Source organism: Cucurbita pepo, chromosome LG11, assembly GCF_002806865.2.
Source record: "Cucurbita pepo subsp. pepo cultivar mu-cu-16 chromosome LG11, ASM280686v2, whole genome shotgun sequence".
Lineage (NCBI taxonomy): Eukaryota > Viridiplantae > Streptophyta > Magnoliopsida > Cucurbitales > Cucurbitaceae > Cucurbita > Cucurbita pepo.
Window position 1 is genome coordinate 8,146,784 of NC_036648.1, and position 22,723 is coordinate 8,169,506.

Sequence of the window (22,723 nt, forward strand, 5' to 3'; positions counted from 1 at the left end):
AGGCCTAGAACGATGTAATGATTCAAATTCAAGGTTATGTTGGATGAAAGTCCCACCTGAGTTAATTTAGGGAATGATCATGGGTTTATAATCCATGAATACTATCTCTATCGGTCTGAAACCTTCTTAAGGAAGTTCAAAGAAAAGCCATGAGAGCTTATACTCAAAGTGTACAATATCATACTTGTGGAAAGTTGTGTTCATCTAATATGGTATCAGAGTCATGCCCTAAACTTAGTCATGTTAATAGAATCCTCAAATGTCGAATAAAGTAGTGTGAGTCTCGAAAGCATAGTAAAAAAACTTAGTGATGTTAATAGAATCATCAAATGTTGAACAAAGTAGACTAACAAAACTTAGTCATATTATATTATATTCTACTGCAAACTCCTTTTTGCCATCACAACTTTTGTAAAGACGCCATTAGATACCATCTTCGAGCTCTGAGCTTATTCCCAGCTCACAAAGAGGGAAAACAAAAAACACCAAGATTCTCAGGCTTTCGTCTTCCTCATTAATTCCTACAGGTTTTAATTAGGGTTTTTCCCCTTCATCCAACCGGGTCTCAATCCATTTAATCGCCTATTCGAAACTGCTAATCGTCGCATTGGTGCTGCTCTGCACATCAATCTTGTTGCATAGTGTTTTTATTCTTCGAGAAAAACGAAGAAATGGGTGCTCAGAGAAAGGGGGCATCGCGGGTTTCCGAGGACTCCGAGGAGTTGGCACGAGTTTCGTTGCAGGCAGTTCTTCTTGCCGATAGCTTTACCACTAAGTTTCGTCCCATAACGCTTGAACGACCCAAGGTATTTTCCAGAAAACCGAAGTGTTTCTTCGGAATTATAGTTCGTGCGTATTTCTTTCTATGTGTTCATAATTTAGCTAATAGTTCGATACTAGTTTGGAAAATTATAGCCCTTCATTCGGGGGCTGTTACCCAAAAAAAAAAAATCCTGTTGTAAGCTTTTTATCGGCCATAATATCAAGCTGCGTGCAATTCAAGTTGTCACAGCTATATGTTTACTTGCTACACAAGTTATTGTATGCGAACTTCATCATTTGGTAGCGGTTAACACAACTTAAAACTTTAAAACTAGAAGCTTAGCTATGCCAATTATCTATTCTCTCGTGTTGCTTCATTTTGTATAGCCACTTTGCTACAAGCTGATTGCATAGAGATCACGTATGAAGACCTTAAATAAGTTGCAACGTTCTTGAAGCATTGAAAATTTGTATGATGCTTCTTGTTCCATTAACATTTTCCCTTTTCTTTTAATATTTATAGGTATTACTGCCGCTGGTAAATGTCCCTATGATTAATTATGCCTTATCCTGGCTCGAATCGGCTGGTGTTGAAGAGGTGTTTGTATTTTGCTGTGCTAACTCGAAACAAGTAATTGATTACTTGGAGAACTCTGAGTGGGTATCCCTACCAGACTTTGCAGTCACAACTATAGAGTCACACAACTCCATTAGTGCTGGAGACGCCCTGCGTTTGATCTATGAAAGAAATGTGGTACGCATGTCTGGAACTGATATATGGGACTTATTTTAATACCGGCATTCTCTATAAAAACTAAATCCTGACACATGAAATGGATTTTGAATGATGCATNACTGATATATGGGACTTATTTTAATACCGGCATTCTCTATAAGAACTAAATCCTGACAAAAGAAATGGATGTTGATTGATGCGTTTTTATCCATTCCCAAATCCAAATATTCACTCACATTTGTTTATTTATGGATTTTGAGCTGTTGATACGTTTTGTTCCACTCTCAAATCCAAAATAAACACATTTAAATATTTTCTTGAGTAACTCGAACCCATACTTGTTAATTTAATTTACTATAATTTGATATGATCATCTCATTAGTCAAGAGCAAGAGCAATTGNTAAATATTTTCTTGAGTAACTCGAACCCATACTTGTTAATTTCATTTACTATAATTTGATATGATCATCTCATTAGTCAAGAGCAAGAGTTACCCTTGAAAATTGGTCCACTTAGCTATTTTGATTATCATATCTTTCCTTAGATATCTGTATCATGAGGAGCGGTTTATTCAATTTAAGTTTGAACAGCATATGGTTTCAATTTGAAGTTTAACTAATTGATGCATGGTTTGTAATTTTGTGCATTTGTTTTCAAGTGTTAAACTTTATTTTTGGCAACACTGATTGTTTTGTTTGAAAAGAAAATAAATGTTTACACATTAGTGTTTTTCTCAGAGAAAAAGGATATTCATGCGTCGACTTTTTTGTTATAAGAAAAGGAAGTTTTACGAGTGTATATAATGTTAAAAAGTGATGTATGTATGGTGGCACCTCTACCTTAATGCTGTTAAGATGATCAAGAGGGCAAATTCCTAAAGAGAAAAAGAANACCTCTACCTTAATGCTGTTAAGATGATCAAGAGGGCAAATTTCTAAAGAGAAAAAGAAACTTTCTACTGTCACTTTTTCATTTACCACACTACATTATAAATTTTATTTACAGTGCCAAAAAACTGTCATAATGAGTGACTTTGCACTTTCATAACCTTTATGAGTGATTCATTGTGCAATCCAGTTTGTATAGGTTGTTTCACTCAGGTGTCTTATAATACCTCTAAATTTACCCTTTTGAAGATACATGGTGATTTTGTACTTATCACTGGAGACACCGTAAGCAACATGCCACTTACGCAAGCTCTTCAAGAACACAAAGATAGAAAGAAGAAAGATAGTAATGCCGTAATGACTATGGTTGTCAAACGGTCAAAGCCTTCTCCAATCACACACCAATCTCGGCTTGGCACTGATGAACTGTTTATGGCAATTGATCATAATTCTAAGCAGCTCTTATACTATGAGGATAGGGCTGACGATTCAAAAGGAATTANAGAGCGATAAGGGTAAAATGGTAATTTAACTCGAGGAATTTGAGTGGAAGCGCGTGAGTATAAATAGCGATTTTGTCTTATTTATTTAATTTGAAACGCAAAGCCGCGAAGAGGAAGAAGGAATGGAACCAACCAGACCAAACCAACCTCATTTTTTCGCTTTATAAACACACTTTCTTTCCGCTAATGGAGTTTTGACGAATCCCCCATTGAAATTCCTCTTCCTTCTTCCTCCCATTTCCCTTCTCTTGCCCTACTTCCACAGGATTCTCTCCACAACTGCAGTGACACGGAGCGAGAATTTTTGTTGCATAGAGCCCACAGGCGGGTTGCGTAAAGGATTCAGTCTTGAGTAGAGGCCAATTATGCCGTCGGGTGTGAAGAAGCGAAAAGCAGCCAGGAAAAAGAAGGAACAGGAAGCGAAAATCAATTCATCGAGTAATTGTTCGACAACTATCTATAATTGTTGTTGTTTAGGACTGTTACCTCCTTTTTTTTTTTTTTTTTTTTTTTTTTTTTTTTCCTTTTTCTTTTTAATAAGAATTTTATATCTATTAAATTAAGCTTATTTTATTTCATGAACAATGACAGCTTTTGATATATATGCTCGAATTATGACTCCAACGACATAATGAATTAATTCAGTTTCTTTGTGTTTTTTTTTGTTAATTATATATTTTCATTCATTTTCAAAATTATGTGGGAAGAAAGTTTTTTAGTAGAAAACTTTATCCTACTCTTTATGTTTTTCCCATTCAAGAATGAGTAAGGTGCTTACTTCTATTAGCACGTCACTTAAAATGGTGGGAGTTAAGACTTGGTTATTTATTTATTATCATGTTTATTTTTGTGACTGAAGTTTGGTGACATTAAACCTAGCAACCTCCCGAACTTATCCCTTGATTGTATAAGATTTCATTCATTTTTCTTATTAAAAAAAGATCTGTTTTGAGTTATTTTTTAATAAGAAACCATTTTATTGATGGCATGAAATTACTATAAAAGAGGGGAAAGCTCCGCATCCAAGGAGTTACAAAAAGCCTATCCATTGAATAAGAGAGTATTAAATTAACATAAAGACAAAAATTTTAGAATTAGTTTATGGAAATAAATTAGCAACCTTTTATATTCAAACTTGATTAATATTAAGTTTATTTGGTTAGGTTGAGAGGGAATCAAAAGTTAATATGTGAGAGGAAATACTTTATGGATGGGTGGGAGAGTGGGAAAGAGAAATGTGGAATTGAGTGAGAGATAGCGTAGAGATGGGTTGGGAGAGAGAAAATGTGGAATTGGGTAGAGTGGCTGAGAGAGAAACTTGTAATAATGTTTGTTATTATAAACATTAGTTAGTGTTGGAGCTCCTTTTGGTGGGCTTGTTTTTTTATATACCCTTGTACATTATTTTGTAATGCCAATATAATTATGGACAATGATTTTCAGATCATGGGTTACAAGATTTACACACACGAAATTTGCTCAAGCTATGCAGCCAGAATCGATAATTATCGAAGCTATGACACCGTTAGTAAGGACATAATACAAAGGTGGACATATCCACTGGTACCGGATGTTAAATTCTTTGGGAATTCTGCTTATAAACTTGAAAGGCAGGGAATGTATCGAGCATCAGGTAATAATTAAGTGATTAAACAAATTGCTTAAGTTGAGGCAAGGCTCGTTGATGTTTTTCTTCATGTTACTCAACGTCATCACTGGAGACCAGTATTTTCTTACCCCTGATATTATATTCTTTCCTTTGCCCTCAAAAGCTCATGAGCTTGTCTTTTTCTTCTTTGTTGCGTTGCTATGTGATGCTTTTATTATCTTCTTTTGCAATGCCAATGACGTCTCTTTTGATTTTGATCACATAATTGTTTGTTCGTTAAATGGTTCCATGGAAAAAGATTTAGCTTCTGACTATCTTGGACGAGCTTCTTTTGCCTAGCTTACTTCACGATGTCATTGATTTCTTTTGTATGGAGGAGCCATGTTATAAACATACTTTTTAAAATAATATTGTTTTTTATTCATTTAAATGAGAAACAAGAAAAGCTATATTATAAATTACAAAAGGAGAACAATCTTGCTGCCTTAGGGGGATTAGGAGGAATGGAAGAAATGGCCTCCAATCCAAGTAGACCAACAAAATAGGTGTATTACAAAAGGTTTTTTCACAAATCGATTATTATGTCAATCTCACTTCATGGGTCAAGATCCAAGTTATGCACAAGAGATATTGTGGACTTCACGAAGTTTGGGTTTGTCTTGTATGATTTCATCAANTTTTTTCACAAATCGATTATTATGTCAATCTCACTTCATGGGTCAAGATCCAAGTTATGAACAAGAGATATTGTGGACTTCACGAAGTTTGGGTTTGTCTTGTATGATTTCATCTATCCAATATGCAGTATGTTTAGGTTTTATAGCGAGGGTCAGTGGCTCTCATATTATTCAGGTCAAGTTTCATGTTGGTGACATTTAGTTTGCTATATCACTCCCAATGCGGCCAATTTTTTTTACAANTTCAGGTCAAGTTTCATGTTGGTGACATTTAGTTTGCTATATTACTCTCAATGCGGCCAATTTTTTTTTACAAACTTCTTTGGAGTTGTTGCTCTTCCCTTACATATTCCATTTATTAAGTGATGACATTGCGTTCTCTTCAGAAATACTGCAGGCACGCTCTGCACAGGTTGGTCCGTTTACTGTTATTGGAGATAACAGCAAAATTGGTGACAACACCAAAATTACGAATTCAATTATTGGGCAAGGTTGTAGCATTGGATCTAATGTTACAATTGAAGGCTCTTATATATGGGACAACGTCACCATTGAAGATGGCTGTAAACTTAGTCATGCTATCGTCTGTGATGGAGTTATTATAAAGTCAGGGGCAGAACTGGAACCTGGTGTAATTTTGTCTTTCAAGGTATTGTTCCTTCTTTTTGTTTATTAATGCAGCTAGTCTATTTATTGACCGTAATCAATTGAAGTGATCTATAGTACTCACGCACAGAAATTTATAATATCTGATAAAATTGGCTTCAAGAGTGTCAAATGATTNTATTGTTCCTTCTTTTTGTTTATTAATGCAGCTAGTCTATTTATTGACCGTAATCAATTGAAGTGATCTATAGTACTCACGCACAAAAAAATTATAATATCTGATAAAATTGGCTTCAAGAGTGTCAAATGATTTAACACTAACGACAAATGTGTTCCTTACGTTGATAATTGGCCTATGGCTGTTTACTACTCAGATGTCCTTGAAGCTGGATTGTGCCATCCATTTAATCTTTTGTATGCCCTTCTCTTTTCCCGAGTAGGAAATTGCTTTTCATTTTTGTTTTATCTCCCTAGCTTCACATTGGACGCCCTTTTTTGTGGCTTGGCTTTTAGGCTTCAATTTTTCTTACTATGAGCGTTTCTAATAAAAAAAGANCTTCTCTTTTCCCGAGTAGGAAATTGCTTTTCATTTTTGTTTTATCTCCCTAGCTTCACATTGGACGCCCTTTTTGTGGCTTGGCTTTTAGGCTTCAATTTTTCTTAGTATGAGCGTTTCTAATAAAAAAAAAAAACTTTTTGGATGTTGCAATTCTTTTTTTCTTTAATGAAAAACAAAGGATTTTATTCATGCGGTAAGATTCCTCAACAAAACAGCCCAAGGGACAAGGGGATAAGGCTTCCCTTTTCCGGAAGGAAGGGTTACAAAAAAACCTTTCAATCCAAGTTAATGGTTTCTAAAATGTAGTTACAAAACAACCTATCTTGAGCACTCTAACTAGAAGCCATAAACGATACAAAATCACAAAAAGATGAAAAAGTAGCCGGCTTGAACTTATCTAATCAATATATGGTTAAAATCTTATTTTTTATAACTATAAGTTGACTTTGACTTCATATAGTTGAGTCTCTTTTCATTTCTGGTTAAAAGTTTTGTTTCATGTTCAAAACAAAAGTTTACGGCTCAGTCTTCGATGGTGTGCACTATGTATTTGTGGGAAATGTTTTAACTTTGGTCCACTCTATAAGTTTAGAATTTCAAGTGTACCCTCTATTTTTNAAAGTTTACGGCTCAGTCTTCGATGGTGTGCACTATGTATTTATGGGAAATGTTTTACCTTTGGTCCACTCTATAAGTTAAGAATTTCAAGTGTACCCTCTATTTTTCTACTTGGTTCTTTGGTTGTCAATGAGCGAATGTTATAAATTATATGTCAAAATGTTTCTAAAAAATGCATTATTGGATTGACATGCACTTTAAAATTATTTTCATTTGAATGGCTTAGTCAAAATGGATTGATGATCAATCCAGTGTATATCTTTTAGCTCTACAGTTCTCGAATCTCAAGGTGTTTTACTGTTATCCTATTCTTTTATTTTTGACTTAGTTGTTGGACAAGGAAAATCATTTTTTGTGCATAGGATCAAAGTCATATGAAATTGATTATTTTAAACCTGGCTAGGATGTTAGATATTAAACTTGTTTCATGCACCTAGAGATACACGAATTTGTGGGATACGTGTACATGAGAGGTCCATGTACTTGGTTAATATTTGAAGAGTCATGAGAGTTGAGATTCATTTAGCAGATACATGTATTAAATTATTCATGTATCACCGTAGTGGTAGTACATGTATTAGGTAGATTCATTATTTAATATTTGATACATGTATGGTCATGGAGAATGTTCCAAAAGAACCACCTATGTAGAGTTTTTCTCGATCAACTTTGAAATATAACACAACTCTTCCTCCCCATAGCAAAAACTTTATCAACATTGGGTTGATCAAACATACAACTATGAGCAAATATGTGATGTTGTTAGGTACTATTAAATTATTCATGTATCACCGTAGTGGTAGTACATGTATTAGGTAGATTCATTATTTAATATTTGATACATGTATGGTCATGGAGAATGTTCCAAAAGAACCACCTATGTAGAGTTTTTCTCGATCAACTTTGAAATATAACACAACTCTTCCTCCCCATAGCAAAAACTTTATCAACATTGGGTTGATCAAACATACAACTATGAGCAAATATGTGATGTTGTTAGGTACTATTAAATTATTCATGTATCACCGTAGTGGTAGTACATGTATTAGGTAGATTCATTATTTAATATTTGATACATGTATGGTCATGGAGAATGTTCCAAAAGAACCACCTATGTAGAGTTTTTCTCGATCAACTTTGAAATATAACACAACTCTTCCTCCCCATAGCAAAAACTTTATCAACATTGGGTTGATCAAACATACAACTATGAGCAAATATGTGATGTTGTTAGGTACGGTTTTATATTTGATAAATTAAATGTAGCGTCCCACGTATATGGAGAAAAAAGATAAAGAAACCGTTTTATTAGAAGATTAAAAAAAATCATCGATTTTGTAAGACAATTTGAACCAATATATTCAATTAAATATTAAAATAAGAAATATCACGTTAATGTATTCTGGTTATGCCCTACTCTTGATATATGAACTCAACGTTTCTTGATCCTTTTTTCTTGTAGCTCTGCTGACTTTTCTATTTTGGCATTACACAGGTTGTTGTAGGGGATCAGTTTATTGTTCCATCATATTCAAAGGTATCTTTGTTTCAGCAGCCAATCAATCAAGATAGCGATGATGAGCTGGAATATGCAGATAATAGCAGTGGTATAGTAGAATGTAATAAATTAACTTTAAGGCAAATACTTCCTATTCATTTTGAGCAAACTTTACTTCAACGGGCCATTTAATGTTTTCTTGATGATAAGAAACCATTTCACTTCAGGTAATGAAATTATGAAAGAGTGAGTAAGACTAGAGAGAAAAAGGTATCAAGGGTTTTCCAGGTGGCAAGAGATTTAGAATAGACGAGAGGGTGAGTGGTAAGGTGAATTTCTTCAATATAAGGAGACGAGGATCATTATGTTCATCAATTCTCTCTCTGATTTGAGGCATGGGGAGGAAGAAACAATAGAATTTCTAATGAAAAATGCTCTTCGTAGGAATATGATTGTGATTTGACAACAAAAAAAAAAAAAAAAAAAAAAGGATTTATTTGGGCTGGAATGCCTTTGTGAACAACTTGGACTTTTAAATTGGTTGTTGGATTGGTATTTCGACTGAAAATTAAAGCCATTTAGTTTTAAGGTCTTTGTGTAATGAACTGCCGCAGCTTACATTACTTTGGCATATACAGTTGCAGATACAACGGACAAGTCAAATAATGAACTGATGTCCAAATCGCTTGAAATGCAAGGCTGGCCTGCATCTGAGGTTGGTATTTTTCAGATCTTCTAGCCTGATAAACAATATCAGGAATATGTCAACAAACTCAAATTGATGTAGAGAAAAAAAAAAGTGGTCATTCTTTGCATAGTTCTGTCCAAGTTTTTATGCTAAATCATATGCGGGATGTCAGCTTAGAATACTAGGTGATTACAATTAATAATGTAAATGTCTCGTGCTAGGGAAGTTCTAGATGTGCTTTATGAGATTTTATATGGGTTCAAGGTTCATGCTATCTGATCTAGATATCCCATTGAAATTTGCAGCTGATGGTAGTTTATGGTATTTACATATCTGCCGCCAGAAGCAGTAGAACCTTGTGGAATTCCATGGTTTGATGCGAAGAGAAAATTAAATAGCTCATTTTCAAATTAGGTGCCACAAGAAGTTCTATAATACTCATAAAGGAGCAGTGTCCTTCGCAACTTTTCTGTTTCTATTAAAAAGAATAGGTGCTATGAAAATGCCTTTGAGCATTGCTTTTCCTAGGTTGTACAAGCTTTGTAGTTGCGAGGTTCACCTTTGTCAAAAAATGCGAGCATTGAATGGATAATGGTTGAGTCTTGCCATTTAATAAGCCTCTTAACGATAGGGAGGCTACACATTCGTCTTAATTAAACTGTTTTTTTTTTTTTTTTTTCAAAGAAGATTTTTTGCATTTTTATATAAAGCGAATGAACTGTTTTTATTAAAAAGGTCTGGGGTTGGAGAATTTAGACTAATTCTCTATTATGATCTTTTTGAAACTTTTTTGTTAATTTCTTCAACTAGATTATATATGTTCAAATCCTTATTGTCTTCGAAACCCCTTAGCATATGTCTTTTTTAATTAACATGCCTTCTGAATTTTTTTATTTTTAAATATTGTCCTTAACTTTATTAAGAATCAGGATAGAAACTTGGCCTTTTGGGTTCAAGTATAAGAGGGTAATCGACTCTGACATTCTCTACTGTTATTCTCAGCTAGGCAATGGAGGTATAGGACATGTTTGGTCAATTTGTGAAGGAAGTGTTGAAGAAGAATGGAGGCACTCAGTTGCACCCATTCCTGCCGATAAACTTGAGAAGACTCTGCAAAAAGCGACAGATGATGAGCTGGAGTTAACTCGAGATGCTAATGTTCTTCCAACTTCAGGAGAGTCGAAGTCTGATTCAAATGTCTCAGATGGTGATGATAACGAAGACTCTAGAGATGACTCCATCCACTTTGAGAAAGAGGTTAGAAGTTTCGTTTTTCTGATGGCTGGTGGCAGGGACAATCTTTTGCTTGCTAACTTCTATTAGTTTTTATTTACAGGTTGAAGCAACGTTTCTGAGAGGTGTGCACGAAAATATTAAAGTAGACAATGTAATTTTGGAAGTGAACTCATTGCGGTATGCTATCATCTCTTTTTGTTTTTGCGGTGATTTCATATCTTTTTCTTCTTTCCCTTTTGAATGACTTTATGTTGTTGCGTTCTGCCCAATTTCAAATTTATTTTTTGTTCAATTGATTTTATTGTATTTATGTCGCTGCTGTTGGAGATATTTTTTCAATATCACTTATTGACTGAAAAGTGTTCTCAAACCTCTTAACAGACGTTTTGTTGAATTCCTACATATGCAAGATGTCTGCAAGGTTGTGTCACGTAAAAGAAGATTAACGTTTCTTTTTCTAAAAAAACAAGGATTTTCTGTTGTGAGCTTTTACGTTTGAAATCGATTCACATTTGCAAGGTGTCTTCAATTTGTGTCGTTCAAGGTGCAAAAGAGATTAATTTTCTTTAAAAGAAATAAAAGTGAGATTTCCTGTCGTGAACATTTGGTTTTGGACGCTTCAGTCTCATTCTGGAGGTTGATTGTTTCTTGTTTTTGCAAATTATAATTTCTTGATGACAGCCATTCTCTTTCTATATTGTTTGCTATGGCAGGCATTTTTTCGGTTAAATTATCTATTAGAGATGGAGCAATATAAGAATATTTGCCGATAAAATTTTGTTCTTTCTTTAAAACAATTAATCGAGTATAAGTTTGTTTCTGCTTTCGCACTAGTGGTTGGGATGTTTTGANATATAAGAATATTTGCCGATAAAATTTTGTTCTTTCTTTAATACAATTAATCGAGTATAAGTTTGTTTCTGCTTTCGCACTAGTGGTTGGGATGTTTAGAAGTTTTGAACCTAGGCTCAGTGTTTGTATACTGCTTGCTTAAATTAACTCTCTCGGCAGGTTGTCATATAATAAGGTGGCTGCAGATTGTGCAGGAGCATTGTTTTATTCTCTGATGAAATTTGCCTTAGACTCTCCACATGGTTCATCTAGTAAGTGCTTTGAGCTGTCTTTCCTTTTGGTATGGAGACTTTATGATAAGCAAAGTTAACGTTAATGTAAACGAAAACGTTAAGTTGTCATTTTTATGAAAGTATTCATAGAAAGATAAAAAAAAGAAATGTCGATCTTGATGAATTTTTTTGTTATCGAAAAAAATCATAAAAAAGAAAAAATTCAAAAGTATTTAAATTAATAAGTNACATGGTTCATCTAGTAAGTGCTTTGAGCTGTCTTTCCTTTTTGGTATGGAGACTTTATGATAAGCAAAGTTTAAAACGTTAATGTAAACGAAAAGGTTAAGTTCTCATTTTTATGAAAGTATTCATAGAAAGATTAAAAAAAAATGTCGATCTTGATGAATTTTTTTGTTATCGAAAAAAATCATAAAAAAGAAAAAATTCAAAAGTATTTAAATTAATAAGTAATCATTTACACTTAGGCTTATTGTTAATATTAAAAACACTTGGTGACATCTTATTGCTATTTTTGTTTTTACATTTCGTCAAATTTTCTACGGTATATGGAGATCTCGAGGTTAGATCCATGAACGTATGGAAATGGACAGAGATTTAATACCTCATGATCAAGTAAAGTCTAATAATACCAAACTATGTGCTGTGATGATACATTTTGTGAAGATTTGCGTTACCTGTTAACATTTTATCATCTTGAATTTGCAATATATTATGCCGTCAATTAGTCTGCATTGGATTAGAGCTTACAATACCATGCCTCGGTATATCAAATGGTTTGCTACCAACGTTCATCTGGAAACTGAGTTTGAAGGTTGTCGAAGAAATTGCCTTATGAAAAACCATTCTAGCTAATTTTTTATGAAAAAATTGGTTTGAGTTTGAAGGGTTTCTTTCCTTCATGTACTCTTTGTTCCTTTTTCTTTTTCTTTTTCTTTTCTGAAACTGCCAAATTAATTCCATCTGTTTCAGGTGAGCTACTGCAAAACACTACAAATATAATTACGAAATGGAAAAAACTTTTGAAGTACTACTTAACTGACATGGATGAAGAGGTATTGCGGCTTTTAACACCGTTAGCTGATAAACTTAACCAATATATTGTACTTAGTGCAAGTAGTTGAACAAACCCCATATCCTCTGCAGATTGAAGTGATATTAAAATTTGAAGAGATGTGCCTGGAATCGGCCAAGGAATTCACCCCACATTTTACTAAGGTATTTTTATTGTTTTTTGGAAAATGAGTCTCTAGATAGATAACATGCATTCCTTATTCGAGGTTAATTACGATCAGTATAGATCGACTTCTAGATAATATTCGAGGCTGAAAAATGATAGTCTATCAGGATGTACCTGTATTTATGATATTTTTCCCTTAAGGGTGAGGTGAATGATTTTCGTACACATTTTGTGTTCCATAGATTTTGTGTCATCTATATGACCAAGAAATCATTCAAGAAGATGCTATTCTAAGGTGGGATGATGAGAAAAAGGAAGCGGATGATTCGGATAAACTTTTCGTTAAGCAGGCCGAGAAATTCATCGAAGTAAGGGAGACTTTTTACGGCCTGTTATCTGTTTCATTTTCAAATAGATAGGAACTTATTTGTAGCTTTGGTACAGTGGTTAAGAGTTGCATCAGAAGAGGAAGATGATGAAGAGGAGGAATAGAAATGGTGGAATAACATCTGTAGAATAGCAAAGATCACAGGGCAGAGTGAGGAAGTCCATTGTTGCTGAGTAAACGTCAAATCTTCACAGTAGCTACCAGGTTTCCCTAATGTGAAAGGAAACTTGGTTTTTTTTTTTTTTTTTCCATTTTTTTTCAACTTCTATGATTGTCTATTGTCCATGTCCTGTCATAGAAAGAAAATTTTGGGGAAATGTTTAAATCTTACTTTGTGATTTTTTTCCGTTTATTTATTTGAGTTAGTGTATCTCCGATCTTCCACAAAAAAAGTTTATTTTTGTCTCTGAGTAAGTACATAGTAATGATAGCTGAGTTAAGTTCGTTTACAATGAGTGAAATATGAAAATTTAAACCTTTGACTCGGGGAAGAGGTATATGTTAATTACCGTTGAGTTATGCTTGTCTTTACTTTTTATAATTTGACTTACATTTGTGTCATGTTAAATCATCTTTCATTAATCTAATAAATGTACTAATAAATGTNTATTTATTTGAGTTAGTGTATCTCCGATCTTCCACAAAAAAAAAGTTTATTTTTGTCTCCGAGTAAGTACACAGTAATGATAGCTGAGTTAAGTTCGTTTACAATGAGTGAAATATGAAAATTTAAACCTTTGACTCAAGGAAGAGGTATATGTTAATTACCGTTGAGTTATGCTTGTCTTTACTTTTTATAATTTGACTTACTTTTGTGTCATGTTAAATCATCTTTCATTAATCTAATAAATGTACTAATAAATGTATTTAAATGATTAATGTTAGATGTATATATTAATCTTTTATTAGAATTAAAGTTTGGAATTAACTTTTGTTAAAAGAAAAAAACATTTCATTTATAGAATTGAAAATTTTATACTTCCAAACCNGTATATATTAATCTTTTATTAGAATTAAAGTTTGGAATTAACCTTTTGTTAAAAGAAAAAAACATTTCATTTATTGAATTGAAAATTTTATACTTCCAAAACATAAAAATTAAATTATATTTATAATCTATTTTTCTAATTTGAAATATATTACAAGTTACATTGTAAATTTTGTTTAAAAAACTTAGNTAAATTATATTTATAATCTATTTTTCTAATTTGAAATATATTTTAAGTTACATTGTAAATTTTGTTTAAAAAACTTTGAGATTCAATCTATTTTGTCCTGTTTTTCAAAATTGCAAATTTGGGTCTAAAAAGTTTTTACTTATTAAAACTTAGTAATAACCAAAATAAAAAGTTAATTACTATATTAGAGATAAAATTAATACATATATATATAATAAAGCAATTAATTTTTAAATTTTAAAAATTGGCCAGAAGCCAACCAAATTAAAGAGACCACTAGTGCATTACAGCCTAACATTTCAATCACAAAACCATATTTTCCCTNTTAATTACTATATTAGAGATAAAATTAATACATATATATATATATATAATAAAGCAATTAATTTTTAAAATTTAAAAATTGGCCAGAAGCCAACCAAATTAAAGAGACCACTAGTGCATTACAGCTTAACATTTCAATCACAAAACCATATTTTCCCTGTGGAAGAGACTTAATAATGCAAGAAAGCTCTTCAACTAGAAGGAAGTTTTCGCCATGAGAATTAGAAACTGTAAGAATTTGGGGATTACATGAGAGATTTAGATGGAACTTCAAAAGTGCAGCGAACAACCAAATTTTACAGGCTATGCTAACAAAAATGGTTCCTTCCACAACTCTTAATCGTCACTTTTCTTCTTCTTCTTCTTTTCCTTCTTCTTGCTCGGCTGCTCGGCTTCCTCTTCTTCGTCTTCTGCGTGCTTTCTCTTCTTTTTCTTCTTCTTTTCCTTCTCCTCACCACCATCTTCTTCTTCTTCAGCTTGTTTCTTCTTCTTTTTCTTCTTCTTCTCGTCTTTCCCCGCATCTTCAACTTCAGGTTTCGACTTTTCCTCCTCCATTACTGTTTCCTCTTCTTCTGTCCTCTTCTTTTTCTTCTTCTTTTCTTTCTTCTCTTCACCAGTTACTGGGGCCTCTGCTTCCACCTCATTAGCCTTCTCGAGTTTACCAAGCAATGAATCGGCTGCGGGATTATACGTCTACATAAAACAGAAAAGTCAATCATCCGTACAAACAAGTGAGAGTGGAGTTACAGATTTTGAAATGGCAATCAGACCTTAGCAGCAGTTATCAAGCCCCCGATGCTCTTCTTTCGGTCCTTGTCGTAGGCCTCAATTTTGGGTTTGCCTTTAGCCGACCCAGCAACATGTCCCAACTCTCTGCCCTCGAGGCTCCTTAACCTTGCTTCCAGCTGAGTAAGCATAGTGATTCAGACACTGGGTTCCATAGAACTTACAAAGACACAAGTGAGGAAAATACCGAGGAAAAATACCTTGGCACGATTTTCAAGTCCCATGGTGTTATCTTGGCCATCACCCAAAGCATCACACCTAATGGCCAGTGCAGTTTTGGCAGCAAGAGACCGAGAGATTTTTCCTTTGAGCTTTGGAGCTGCCTGGCCAATTAGGGATGCATGATAGATAAGACCATACTTGGGGGTTGCATGCTTTGTTTTCAGGGCTCTGAACAGAGCCTTCTCAGCTCCAAGAATTTGCACTGTGCTTCCAGGCTGCTTAGCAAGATTAAGTAAACTGCCACCATGGGCAATTAGGCGGGCACCAACGAGCTCTCCAACAAGTGCAGTCAAATTAGGAGCAATGGTGTTCATCCTACTTTTTAGATAATCATACAGTTGGGCTCTGTACTCGGAAAGCGAAAGGACCTGGTCACAGAGCTCTCTAATATTCATCAAGTCAAGTTCACTAACTTCAGTTCCCATTGATATCATACACGCCTCCTTCAGCTCAGTCTCAACCTCCTCTGACAATATCTAGAATGAAATATGCAAGAAAAATTAGTACGGCTACATTGGGAAACATCAAGTTCATTTTTTTGAAGCCACAAACACATTTCACTCCAACAAGGTTGGTCAAAGAGTTGANCATTTTTTTGAAGCCACAAACACATTTCACTCCAACAAGGTTTGTCAAAGAGTTAACATTTTTCCCACTGGTCAAAGAGCTAGATAATGAGATAGTTCAAAACTTGTTCGAGTTTGAAGAATAGGTACACCAGATTTTAAAAAATGGCATGCAACAAGATACAGGTGACATCAAACTTCAACAAAGACCAAATATATAAATATGAGGGGTTGAACTTAGTTTGTTAAAGAAGTTCAAAAGAAAATGATACATACCTCAGAGAAATCGAGCTTGGCCGCATTGTCACGGTTGCCCATAAATTTCACTGCCTTGGCATATTGGATGTTATCCTGAATAATTTTAGCAAGCTCTGGAAAATGCCAACCATACCACTCCCTAACACGCATTGCATAAGTATTCAACTCCTTGTCAAGATCATCAAGCAATCCAATAGCTTGTATGATCATTGTATCCACCTGAAATTAGTATAGAAAGTGAATTACGACAATTTGTTGGGAAAAGAGAACTAACAAATCAACAATAAACATCAATAAAAAAAGCCAGCAGCCATCAATCCCAAATCAGAAAAAGAACAAACCTTATCAGCACTGAACTTCAGTTTATACCTAGACAAACTATGAGACAATCCCAAGCTCATTGGTGCCAAATCTTGAACAGCTAGGCCAGATATGAGTTCGTTCAATTGATTTCTTAAACCTCTTACCAACTCCATAACAGAGTTGTTGTGCACACAATCTATTTGCTGCACAAAAACAAAAACAAAAAATGCACAACACTCATAAGTTATATCACTTTCATGAGGAACCAGTAAAACATAATTTTTAGAATAAGCAGCATACCAGCTTCTCTTTAATTATATTTCCAAGCTTAGAATCAGCAACACCCAAGGTTTCCCCATCACAGTTGGCTCGTAAAAACTTCCGCAAGCCTTTGCTAGGTTTGCTGTCAATCAATAACGTGGTAGCTTCCAAAGCTTCTGACATGTTTTCAAACTTAGAAAAAGCCTTCAGCTTCACCACCTAATATAACCAAAATGTTCAGGTCCTCAGCAACAGAGAATGAGGTGCAGCAAGCAAGCAAAAATATTAAAATGAAAGCGTTCAAATTGACATATTAGATGTCCTAATACAGTGCATTACTTGAATCGAGAAACCACGTTCGAAAGAGAGATTACCTGTCTAGCAGATTCGGCATTGGAAAAATCCTTCCACAAATCCTACATTCGAAGTAGTTTGAAAATCAAGATCCAGATACACATAAGGAAAAAAATAAGTATACGCATTCATCAGATTGAAAGCCATCAGTAAACCACAAAGAGTGGACGGTGCATTTTCAACTTAACTCATACTTATAATTACAAAAATTGGGCAATCATAAGATTGAGAGACAACNGCATTTTCAACTTAACTCATACTTATAATTACAAAAATTGGGAGAGACAACATAAACCACAAAGAGAAGTTATTTTTAAACATCCACCTTCAAATGAAACAAATTCAAAAACAGTATAATTTCCAAACATCACATACCTCAACTTTGGAAAGTTTTCCTTCATCCAAAACTTTAAACAGGGCAAAGCCCGCCGACGTCTCGAACAACACAAGCATATTGACGACCTCCCAAAGACACCTGAGAAATGCAACACGATTCCGATTGAACGTCGGTCAAACCATTCGCTTAAAACCCAAAATCCACAACTCCACAGTTCTTTCCACATTAAAACAGTATACACATTAGAAACAAAAAGAAATCCAATTCCAATAGTCACATTAGAATATCCAACGAGATACATCATTATCCTATTTCAAGAATCCAAAGTTCCTAGAAACTACAATACTTCAACTCCCATGACCATTCAAGAAGCAACCCACCAAACTTCACGGCTACAGCAAACTATCGAACTTACTCATTAACGAAACTCAAAAGTTAGAAGCCATGAAAATACAGAGAGACGGAGAGAGAGAGAGAGAGAGAGATTTGCACTACTACCTTGACAAAGCTTTGCGTTGGAGAGGGTAGAGGAGAAGAGAGAGGCTGAGACAGGAAGGGAAGCAAGAACTAGGGTTTAATGCCAAGAAGGGTTTGGGAAGAACGTTATATACAAATTTATATAGCAGTGTTTAAGAGCGGCTGAAAAGGGTTTTACTGAAGCTTGTCGGGGACATTTTAGGTATTTATAAAAATGTTATGCCTATTTTCGTCCATTAGTGGCAATGTATGTAAATTGAGTTTTTTAGGTTAAGTAAACCCATCATTGTCTCCACCCGATACGAACTAGGAGATCGATCCATCTATCGATCTAAAGTGGAGGTGGCGATCGACTTTTGATCAAGGGTATGTATATATTATTAGTCAATGCTCACGATGAAAATGTCGGTTGATTGATTTTTTTTATTGATAGTCGAGAATTCAAAACATTTCAGAATCCTAATTTTATTATTGAGACTGAATAACATGTGACGAGACTAAAAATTTAGTGATTAGAATGATTATAGTCTAATAAAAATGATGGGAGTGATCGTTTTTAAGTTTGTGTTATATTGTTTCGTTAAATATATCAATTTTTTATATTAAAATTTAGATCGAGGGTAAATTTGAAGAGCAAAAATTGCTTCGTCTAAAAAAAACATTATACGATGTGGAGTAAGTGTTAGATGAAAGTCACACATTGGCTAATTAAGAGAATAATCATGGGTGAGCCCCTTTGGGGAATAATTAAGGAATACTATCTTCAATGGCGTGAGACCTTTTGGAAGCTCAAAGCAAAGTCACGAGAGCTTATATTCAAAGTGGACAATATCATACCATTGTGGAGAGTCGTGTTTGTCTAATAGTAAGCCACACATTTTAATACTTAAGTTAGTATCAAATTTGTGAAGAGTCGTGTTCGTCTAAGAGTAAACCTCACTGATACTTAAGTGGGCATGCATGTTTTGTGGTTCTTGGACCTATTTGTGGTATGGCTGACCCATGGGTCGTCCATGTAGGCTATGGCTGGCCATGGCTAATTCGATGGGCTGGCAGTTCTATGCCATGTTGGGCCATTGGGTGGGCTCCTCTATTTAGTAGTCATTCTATTTGGCCTTAGCTTAGGTCTATTAGAGGCTCTTTCGAGTATCTGGATAAGAATTTGGGACTTGATAGACTTCGACATTTTCCTTTATTCCTTACGACATAGTCACGTCGCTTCTAAAAATGAGCATTATCCCCACCGAAGAGGTCTTCTAGAAGAAAATTGATCCAAGCAAAATATGCTTAACTAAGGAGTTCATACGATTGAGCTATTGAAAATGAAAGTGGCATTTTGTTAGTATACGTCCGACGTCAACATAGAGAGTAATTCAACATTTCTATATCGTAAAAAATCCACGAACACGTAAATGTTTATTCATTTAATCTAAATATTTTTTTAAATACTTTTTTCTGAAATTTTCATCCACATCCTTACGAACTAAATCTAGTGGAATATTACATTAATCATAGTTTTACAATGATTTTGAACAAAGTTTATAATACATACAATTCCTCAGTATCGAGTTTGTTCGTAGCATTATCCATTATAAAATAGCATAAGGATTTATATCAAAAGATCTCTTACTTTCATTACATCGATGCAAAAATCGCAATAGAACTTTTCCAGAGACTTTTAGTTCATGGTCTAATCTACGAACATTTTACTTAAAACGTAGAAATTATTACTTCATACAAAAACCTTGAAAAAAAAAAGGTTCCACTTCATTCATTTACAGAAAACAACAGCACAAACTGACCCTTAACACAGTAGCTATATTTGCAAACTTAGTATTTTATGACTACATCCATGACAAAGTGCATACTCTTTTCACTAGGTTTCACACTGTTACACCTTTATACTTCCTTGCAGCCTCTTTGCAGTTAATGGTTGCTCCGTTGGCACTCGGCACCGGAGGTGGTATGCCGAAGTTCCCGAACCGACGTGCTGCTTCGTTGCTGTCAATAGTTTTTGTGTAGCCATCTTTCTTAGGATGATCTGGTGCGTGACAAGCATTGTTTTTGCAATAGGGAAGGTTTACAGCTTCTTTAAAGAACTCTATAGCCTTCTCAATATCATTCATTGGTTTACTTATCCTCATTTCATGTTTTACCTGGTCTTCTTCCATTTCGACTTTGACTAAGAGTCTATTGAACTCAGTTGGGCGATTAAGAGCGGGGCGACTTGGATGCCGAATCCCTTTATCATGGTGAAGTCCATAAGACTTCACTGGTTCAGAGTTCTTGGTATGGCTATATTGAAAGCCATCCCTTGAATTTGAGTAAAATTCTTCAGTATATGTCTCAGTTGTAGTAACATACCTTGGTCTGGGCAGAACGACGGTCGGAAGTCGTCTTCCTCCGGCATCGACATGAGCTGGTTTGTATTTGGGATCAGGGATATGGCTTGTTGTGTTCTTTTCTTCCTGTTGTGGTTCTAAGTTCTTGTTGTCGGGGCGACAAAAGAAACCATATCGAAAATCGGCCATAGCCTAAATGAGTCCGAGGTACTCACTCTTTATGCCTTAGAGACCTTGTGGTTGTGGTTTTACTTTCTACTTCTAACAGGTTTATTATATAGGCAGTTCAGACTGAGCATATAATCTTTCTAGACTTTTAGCCAGCATATAGCTCACGGCTTCCTTGAGTGCATCCATGAAATTACGGGTCAAGTTCTTGAATTGACTAAGGATATGAAAAGAACCTGGCTTTACTTTATTCAAGAAGTTAAGCCAACAATTTTAGCAAGCATGAAATTTTCTTTAGCNTTACTTTATTCAAGAAGTTAAGCCAACAATTTTAGCAAGCATCAAATTTTCTTTACCATAACACAACTGGTTAAAACATTATTGTAAACTATTATAGCTTAAGCTTTTGGGTTAAAGGTTAATTTAACCTTGCTAATCATCCAAGAGAATTAGTGTGAATTTAAACGAAGTCAATGTGTGAGATCCCACAATGGTTGGTGAGGAGAACGAAGCATTCTATATAAGGGTGTGGAAACCTCTCCCTAGCATACGCGTTTTAAAAATCTTGAGGGGAAGCCCGATAGGGAAAGCTCAAAGAGGACAATATTTGTTAGCAGTGGGCTTGAGTGTGAGATCCCACATCGGTTGGAGAGGGGAATGAAGCATTCTTTATAAGGGTGTGGAAACCTCTACCTAGCAAACTCGTTTAAAAAACCTTGAGAGGGATCCTGAAAGGAAGAGTCAATATCTGCTAGTGGTGGACTAGGGTTGTTACATTTAGTAAGCCACTCCGATAATGAATTCGGCAAACATAAAGCTAAACCAAAGGTTTTGAACAAAAGGTTCCACCCCCTCAGGGAAAAAGGACGTCAAAGGAAAAAATGGTCCACATTTCATTGGCCCCTAATACACAAACGACGAACCGAGGGAGAAAGAGTCGATGCTCCGAACTTCCTTTCGATTCTGTCATGTGTATTCAAACTTAATATGAATCCGACATTTCCTCTACTTGTGGACTTGAAAATTGTTTGGAGTATTTGGACTGTGTTAGATTAGAACCCCTTGCCCCTTGTTTTTTGTCTGACTCCTTTTTTTCTTTTTGGTCTCCTTTTGTATATCTTTACATTCCTTTCATTCTTTTTCAACTAAACTTCCGTGTCTTATAAAAGAAAAGTAAAAGGCTCAACAGGACGGAATCAATATTAATAATAGAGAAAATTTCAAGTATTTGAACACAGGATCTCCCATTCTCATACCAAGTTAAATAACTAATGAACCCGAAAAGCTAAAGGTAATAGGCTATAGTAAACATAACTAAATCAACGTGAGCATAACTCAACTAGTTTATGCATATAACTTAAACTAAACTAGTCAAACTACGAAAATAATCTCTATTCATCATATGAGCAGAGTAAGAATCCCATAGTGTTTGCAATCAAATACATAACTAAGAATGGTTTTAGCTATATTGAATTCATATCACATTGAATGTAATGAACAGCAATAATTTGGAAAGAACCTAGAAATGAATCTCGAATGAGGACGATGAATTTCGATAAACAGACAATATCAGGATAGATTATAAAATCAATATTTCACAATTTATAGATATGTTTCTGATCTCTTTTCATGGAAAAATTACTCCTGCAAATATCCAAGATAATCCTCTGTGAAATTGCACCACGTCATTTTAAGGATCAATTCCCNATATCCAAGATAATCCTCTGTGAAATTGCACCACGTCATTTTGAGGATCAATTCTCCCCCACTAAGAAAAAAGATAAGGAATCACATTCTTCTAATCTGGGTTTCTTCTGATTAGAGACAACCTCCACTGAGCAGAGAATAAAATGGCTTGCTTAATCATAGATTCTTTATAATATGTTATTGGTGCAAGAAGGAATAAAAAAAAAAACCCACTATTCATCCTAATCTTCTCGAATCGACACTATTGTAGATACATTCTAATCCTTGGTATATTATGTTGGTTAAACGCTTGCATCTAATTCTGTTAAGAAGATTATCCCTAATTTATCTGTAAAAGCATTCAGACTTTGGTGGTGTTTTAAGATAAGGTTCTATATCCAAACTCCTGCAATGTCATTGCTTCTCTG

General features: G+C 34.6%; 2 protein-coding genes across 3 annotated transcripts; one reads left to right on the top strand and one right to left on the bottom strand.

Moving 5' to 3' along the window:
* Positions 1-408: 408 nt before the first annotated feature.
* Positions 409-13,482, top strand: LOC111804819 (translation initiation factor eIF-2B subunit epsilon-like). Its single transcript, XM_023689616.1, has 15 exons — positions 409-806; positions 1,286-1,516; positions 2,636-2,892; positions 3,650-3,659; positions 4,333-4,522; positions 5,562-5,824; positions 8,454-8,577; positions 9,095-9,171; positions 10,147-10,401; positions 10,481-10,557; positions 11,392-11,483; positions 12,438-12,520; positions 12,612-12,683; positions 12,888-13,013; positions 13,090-13,482. The coding sequence occupies exons 1-15, from the start codon at positions 672-674 to the stop codon at positions 13,135-13,137; spliced, it is 2,040 nt and encodes a 679-aa protein (XP_023545384.1). The 5' UTR covers positions 409-671; the 3' UTR covers positions 13,138-13,482.
* A 1,154-nt stretch (positions 13,483-14,636) lies between these two features.
* On the bottom strand, positions 14,637-18,235 carry LOC111805778 (probable nucleolar protein 5-2). 2 transcript variants are annotated; one of them, XM_023691006.1, is made up of 9 exons: positions 18,121-18,235; positions 17,661-17,760; positions 17,306-17,347; positions 16,971-17,150; positions 16,709-16,873; positions 16,386-16,586; positions 15,522-16,019; positions 15,306-15,440; positions 14,637-15,228 (listed from the first exon to the last, which is right to left on the bottom strand). In XM_023691006.1, the coding sequence occupies exons 2-9, from the start codon at positions 17,736-17,738 to the stop codon at positions 14,872-14,874; spliced, it is 1,656 nt and encodes a 551-aa protein (XP_023546774.1). In that variant the 5' UTR covers positions 17,739-17,760; positions 18,121-18,235; the 3' UTR covers positions 14,637-14,871. The 2 variants fall into 2 exon arrangements, with proteins under 2 accessions (XP_023546774.1, XP_023546775.1); XM_023691007.1 differs by having other exon boundaries at positions 18,118-18,234.
* Between the last annotated feature and the right edge of the window lie 4,488 nt (positions 18,236-22,723).